The following is a 7,500-nucleotide window of genomic DNA, read 5'->3' as shown; positions in this document are numbered from 1 at the left end:
GTGTGTGTGTGTGTGTGTGTGTGTGTGTGTGTGTGTGTGTGTGTGTGTGTGTGTGTGTGTGTGTACTGTAAACTGTATGTGTATATATATACACATATATATTCATTTATTTGTATGCTTACATACATGCATACATACATACATATATATATGTATATATATATATATATATATGCATACATATCTATATATGTGTGTGTGTATGCGTGTGTGTGTGTATACGTGTGTGTACATATATACACACACATTACATAGCTATCTAGCATGTATTTTTAATGATTTTGTACGATTTTAACATGCATTGTATTAACTGCATATCGTGAATGACACGCAAAAAATCACTATACTTTTGTCCTGTGGTATAGCTTAAGATGCATACTGTGTCTGACTTGTCGTCCAGGCAACCATTACCTGTGTTACGTGCCAAGATTCTATCAAATCCAGGGCGTTCAACCCAAGATTCGCCGTGTTGTGTCATGTGACTCTCGCTAATTCTTCTACAGCTAAGATCTTTAGTTAGTCCACTTACTTTTGTGAACACGCCAGATCTTTCTCTACAAATGTGAACGCTGTAGGTATGGGGGTGTGTGTAACTATGTATGTGTGTGTGTGTGTGCATGAGTTTACCGGGGAAGAAAATAGACAGAATCAAGAGTAAAATGACTTGTCTGCATTAAGTACTTGAAGCAGTGAAATAAGAGCAGTTGTAATAAGTGGCCCAACGTCAGCAGGCTGTCAGAACACAGTGTCAGCAGTAATGACAGGTGGGAAGGTCAGCCAGGCCTTTCGAAACGTATTGCTAAACAAGCACGATGTGCACGGGGGGAGTGTGGGCGGGGCGGAGGGAGTGAGGGGAAGCCTTGGGGCGGGAGGGGGGGGGGGGGCAGTGAGTGTGGTGGTCCGCGGTCTCTGGGCAGCACTGGCGCCTACCTTGTTGAATATACTGGGTGGGGATTCAGACGCTAAGTAGCGGCTACTGGGTCCTTCAGCCTCCTTGCTGTTGCTGACGTGCCTGGAGGCCGTAGTTGCCGCAGCGTCCTAGTGGAGGAGGCAGGAGGTGGAGCCAGTGGATTTGGGGCGAGGGAGATGGGGAGGTCAGGCAACGATGAAGAGCCAAGGTGATAAAAAAGTCAGCTTGATTATTGTCAATTAAAACATATCTATATCTTATTCATAAATATTTGTCACTAGGAAAGGACATCTGGGAATGGCCATTTAAGGCCCTCATTCATGAGTCCTGCAGGATAGCAGAGGCTTGTTACTAGCTGCAACGGGCAAGCAACAAATAAGTTTTAACGTGGGTTCTAGACAACAGTTCACATGAGGATACTTCCCGTTGTAGTAAGAAAAAATAACCACTTCGTGTTTGATTCTCACTTACAACATAGTGTTTCTCTTTTGATATATATACATATATATATATATATATATATATATATATATGTAAATATATGTATATATATACATACATATATATATATATATATATATATATTATCCAACCCTTCATTTATTATATTCTTCACTTTGTGTTTCAAAAAGGAGTCCTACATGTGTCACCTCGGGTATCCCAGAGTCTCTGATAACGGGAGCTGCCATAAACACACAACACATAAAGAGCTATCGAGAAGGGGAGGGGCAGGGGGCGTGCTGCTCCAGCGAGAGGGCGAGAATGACAGAAGTTGTGACAGACGACAGGTAAGCTCATAGGGGGTGCGGAGCGGCCATGGGGTCCCCACGCCGAGGCAGAGAAGCCATGTATTGTGAAAAATCGGCACATGTCGCGTTACAGCTTTACATGAGTGCTTAGTACAGGGCAGGTGTGGCACGGTTACATAGAGTGCCACGAAGTACAAGAACATAGATATAGCTGAGGGAGTGCCAGGCGACCGGCACGATGCCGTAGGTTCAGCAGTGGTACACGTACATATAAGTAGTCCATTGAAGTTATGCAGTGCGACGAAGTACACAAAAATATTTAAAACAGAAAGAGAAAAATAAGATAAACCAAAGGGAAGGGAAGTGGTTAAGGGACAGTGAGGAGGGCAAAGGTTCAGAGAGAGGGAGTTTCATCTAGGCCGTATTTCTTTTTACATCTCCATGGCGAAGCTTTTTTCTTTATTGAGGGCAAAAAAATGTCTGATTCTTCTTTACCAATATACAGGAACTGCATCCAATCAGGGTAGATTGAAAGCTTCATTCGGGGATGGAAAAGTTGAGAAATATGATCCAGAGCGACATCTATCGGACATTTAATTTCTTTAACGTGTAAAGTGCAATTCATTTTGTGTCTCATGTGCAACCGTGATCACAATGGTCGGAACTGTTAATAACGGCGGCCACAGCGGAACCTCCTGTCGATAACAGCCTCTACAGCCTTTCATCAAATATCTTATGTAATCTCAGTCCCATAAAAAATAGACATGTGAATGCTAAGTGCTTTGTAAGGACGGGAGGGATTGAGGGAGGGAGTTACTGCGCCGATTCTCTGACTGGATCCTTCTTTCTGGTGTTGGATTCTTTTTGAAGGAAGGGAATCTAAGATTTTGTCTATAGTTCATGATGGCAATGGGCTTTGGCGACGAGGATGTAAAGGCAGGGACCTGTTGACTGACCTGAATCTAAAAAAGGGATCTTAAAAGGTGATCTGAAGAAAACTTGGAGGAAAGAGTCTTGCAGGGGACCTAATTTAACGGGGACCTGAACAGACCGTGGGGATGGAGATGGGATCTGAAATTGACCTTTAAAGAGAACCTTGTGTTAAGTCAATAAGACAATGACTAACATTAGACGGGGCTTTACAGATATAAGCTCAAGTACAAATATTAAGCCGGAGTAGTACTCGGGGGGCAGGAGGGGGCGGGGGGAGGGAGCGGTTACGCATTGGGACACGCCGTTGGTCGAGCTCGTCCACGTGTGATCCTGATTGCAGTGGCCGCCTTGGATTTGAATTTTGGATTCTTCTTGTATTTAGATTAACGTATGCACGGAACATCGTAACAATTTGCCGTTATGTTGGTCTATACGAAGAGGCGTATGATTAAATCATAGAAAAAAAGGTAAGGAGGGCGACAGAGACTAAGATAGATAGGCAGAGAGAGAGAGAGAGAGAGAGAGAGAGAGAGAGAGAGAGAGAGAGAGAGAGAGAGAGAGAGAGAGAGAGAGAGAGAGAGAGAGAGAGAGAGAGAGAGAGAGAGAGAGAGAGAGAGAGATTAGTAATAGATAGAAGGATAACGACAAATAAAGAGAAAGAGAGAGGGGGGAGGGAGGGAGGGAGAGAGGGAGAGAGGGAGGGAGGGAGGGAGGGAGGGAGAGAGAGAGAGAGAGAGAGAGAGAGAGAGAGAGAGAGAGAGAGAGAGAGAGAGAGAGAGAGAGAGAATGGGAGACAGAGAGGCAGATAAATAGATATAGATAGATAGAGAGTTAACGACAAATAAAGAGAGAGAGAGAGAGAGAGAGAGAGAGAGAGAGAGAGAGAGAGAGAGAGAGAGAGAGAGAGAGAGAGAGAGAGAGAGAGTCCAAACCTAGGAAGCACGGATAACCTTCACTCGACACATTCCCAAACAGAAGCCTCTAACACAAAACTTCCCTAATGCTGTAATGATCACCGCTTCCTTTACACGCATTACAATGTTCACTATGAAATCGCAGAAAATAAATATAACACACACACACACACACATTTAATGAAGAAGAAAAAAAAATCTCATTCTTACTTGAGAAAAATGAGAAATAATTCTTTGAAAAGTAAAACAATTCAAAACAATCTCCCATTCCTCTTTGAGCATTCCCGTGACAATGTTGATCAGTTGCGGCGTTGCATGTTCCGTGCATGGTTACCAATGATCTAGATGGAAGTCATGAGATAGTTTCTTTTTTCTCTAGAACTAGAATCTGAACGTGGGATCAGCATAGGTACCTTAACTGTGCAAAAACAACAATCAAGCTCATTGACTGTGTCTCCGAGTGCTAGAAGCTGGCGTTCCTTTCTCTTCAACTCCTAGAAGGCAGAGAAATTGGATGCGTCTATGAGTAAACTAAAGAGGTAGGAGAGAGAGGTTTGATAATGAAGAAATACAGTCTTGTTTTCTCTTTGTGAAGATTGACTTTGAAAGAGGTAATTATGAAATTGCACTAGATTACTGTGATAAATTGAACAGGAATCACGCAGTAAGTTTAAGTGGCTTAAGCTACTGGATGGGAAGAATGTTATTGCTACATTATACTTTTTTTCTGGAAAGGGTTCGATGGTGAACAAACATTATCAAGAGGATTTTAAATCTGTCTTCTTTTACAAAAGCCAGGAAAGTTATATATTTAAGTATAACATTGTTTTTAGATAGATTATTCAAACTATTCGTGCAGTCGACACCAATAGTTTCTACTAAAAATAAATCTTAAAAAGCTAAACATTAAAAGTAAAAAAATATATCTTCGTTCCACATCAATGTTCTAAGAATCTAAAAATCTCATTCAGTAACACCTACACGACATCAACGGCCAAAGATAAAACAGACAAACATCTAAACTAACTACTAATTTCACTTTAGCATTACCTCTTCATCTCACGAAAATTATATTGAAAAAGAAACGAAAGAAGCATTCACAACGAAACAGAGACAACTGGACGCATTGAGAAGAACAATTTAGGACAAAACATATTTAAAAAATAAAATGAAAAATAAAACGTAACAAGAAAATGACAATAACGAAACAAAGAACGAGACGAACTAGGCTCTGAGACACTCTCTACGCCACTGTAGCTCAGACGAGACACAACACAACATATGGCACTTCAGACGCCTTCGTTACGTGATGCACCACAGATACGAGCAGCGTCACTACAGGGCGGTCATGCAATCAGGGCGGTACCGAGGGAGGGGGTGGCGGGGGAGGGGCGAAAGAGACGTTTACACTATCAAATGGTCGTTTCAGTGTCGTTTCTTCGGGGGAGGGGAGGAGGGGGGGGGGGCTAGAGAGCAAGAGTAGTGTCAGGCAATGTAATCTACAGAATAAGGAGGTATTGGCCTTGTTACTCAGTTTTAGTTTTCACGAATAGGAACGCTATTATGAATTTAAGAAAAAATATTTCCAGTATTTGTATATATATATATATATATATATATATATATACATATATATATAAATCAACATGATCACAAAAGTGCAGTGAGTAATCAAGGCATGGCAGTAATACCTCATTACTCTTTACCCTTATCATAGTATGTAGGGGAAACTATTGGAACATAATTGTATACCTTGAGAAATTGGTTGGAATCCTGTTTTGAGGGAAGGGATGAGAATAATTGTCGGTAGGTAATTGGATAAGGTCTAATGTAATACATATATATTTTTTGAGGGGTTTTAGTGGAAATTTAACACATGATTCCACTGGTTCGGGATTTAGTTCTATGAAATTTGATATTCTGATTATCTAAGATACTGATTATCTAATAAGAAAAAAAGTTCCTAGGAATAACTGTAAAAATACGTATAATATGTGGCTGAAACTGCTAATTGAAAATATTATAGTAATCTGTACATGGAAATATATCATGATTGTCTATGCTATGTATTGCTTATATAATTACACTGATATGTACAGGAAAATGTAGATATATACAGAAAATTGCAGGAAAATCCAGCAGAGAGGAAAAGCATAAATCAAAAATATATTGTATCATATACATATATGTGTGCACTTATATATATACATACATATATATATATATATATATATATATATTATATTATATTATATATATATATATATATATATATATATATATATATGCACACAGATACATACACATATACACACACTCACACACATATAATCAGTGAAGAACAGCTGAGAAAGTGGGAGAAACAGGCACTATTTCAAAACAGATATCTGATTTTTTTTTCGAATATCTAGAGAAAAAAGTTTCACAAAACCAGCTTGTGGGCTTTCGGTCAGTCTTTGTTTGTTTCTCGTGTCAGCTGAGTCTCATTTGGACACTAAAGGCAGTCAATAAATCATTCTATCATGCACATAATAATGGATTAATCCAAACAAAGGGATCGGACCAGACGTTAAGAATGTAGTTAATGTCAGTGAAGTACAGCACAATGGCAGACAAACGTTGAACTCTGGCCGACGGAAGCTGATAGATAATGAGAAATAGATAGGAAGAACGGAGAAAGGGAAGAGAAAGGACGTATAACTGAGACTCAAGGTATAGAGACAGAGGAAGATAAACGGAAGGCAAAAGAGAAAAGTTGATACAATGCAGATTGTCGACGAAAGGAAATACAAGGGGCGAGATCCTCAACGAAAGAAAGTAAGTGTGGCAAAGGGATGAAGCGTTAGAATATCTGAAGGCAAGATCAGGTCGAAAAGAAAAGTTATTTCTTTCAATCTAGATTTATTATGATAAATCATTGTCATTATTTTTATGATTATTATTCTCAATATTACATCACTAAGAATTAGAAATTGGAAGATTTTACTTTTGAGCGGAAGAAGGATAAATAGATTAGAACTTGACCAAATAGAAATAAAATACTGCAAACGAATGCTGGGAAGGACAGCGAGGCAATCAAGATATTTGGCGAGGGTTAGAATCTGAGCTCAGAAGGACGGTAATAAAAACATAAACGATACTCATGAACACAGGGAGAGAAGAGACAGCGCGGAGAGAGGAGAACAGAAGGAGAAGGAGGAGGAGGAAGACTTACCGGCGTCTGGTAATCGGGGGAGCCCGGCGGCCTCGTCTCTTCGGTGGCCGGGATATCGAGAATGTTCGACGCAGGGGCGGCGGCGTTCACGCCCGCCCCCTGCCGAGCCTCCTTCTGCAGGCGACCCATGTGGTGTTCGTGATTTTTGTAACATCCAGTGCCGGTCTGGCCAGCACGCATGGATTCCCCTGCCACCGAATTGGCATCTGCCTGGGACATGTTGTGACCTAAACCACCGAGAGAGACAAGACAGAGAGACATCACCATCTAAACAACGAGAAAGGGCCGGGGATGCTCCTTCCGGTGTCTCTCATCCCACTTGGGCCGCCTCTGCGATGCTTAGATTCGCCAGCCTCAGGGAGTCTGGCTTGGGTTCCTTCAAGGCAAAGAGAGAGCGCGTCTCAAGCTGACACTTGGTTGGTTCTCTTTCCTCTGATAAGTATGCAATGCTGACACTTTGTTCGTTTGATAAGTATGCAATGCTGAAGGGCCAAAGCAGGATACTAGCCATCGAGGCATCCCAGGACACTCATGCCTCGCTACAACACACTACGAAGGTACTAGATATGAACATATAAACAAACATGTCCAAACTAAACTAAACTAAAGGAGGTCACTGTCAAGAACAAGGTCACTGCCACTTATGAATTTTTAAAAAATATTATCTTCATTATCAGTCATTATTACTTTCTCTTTTTCTCTGACAAAATTAGAATACTATCAAATGTTGGGACATGAAAGGCTATAAAGGGAAAAAGAAAACAAAATAGTGAAACTACC

The 7,500-nt window shown here is 40.8% G+C and overlaps 1 protein-coding gene across 1 annotated transcript in view; it reads right to left on the bottom strand.

Moving 5' to 3' along the window:
- The window catches only part of LOC125034457 (potassium voltage-gated channel protein Shab-like), a gene marked incomplete at its 5' end in the record, with an annotated part of 87,291 nt that overhangs the window by 30,032 nt on the left and 49,759 nt on the right, over positions 1-7,500 (bottom strand). The window contains 1 exon segment of the mRNA XM_047626213.1: positions 6,721-6,947. Within this exon segment, the coding sequence (XP_047482169.1) occupies positions 6,721-6,947 (227 nt within the window).

Source organism: Penaeus chinensis, chromosome 2 (genome assembly GCF_019202785.1).
Source record: "Penaeus chinensis breed Huanghai No. 1 chromosome 2, ASM1920278v2, whole genome shotgun sequence".
NCBI lineage: Eukaryota > Metazoa > Arthropoda > Malacostraca > Decapoda > Penaeidae > Penaeus > Penaeus chinensis.
The sequence above is the reverse complement of the archived record's forward strand: the minus strand, read 5'-3'. Positions and strand labels throughout refer to the sequence as shown.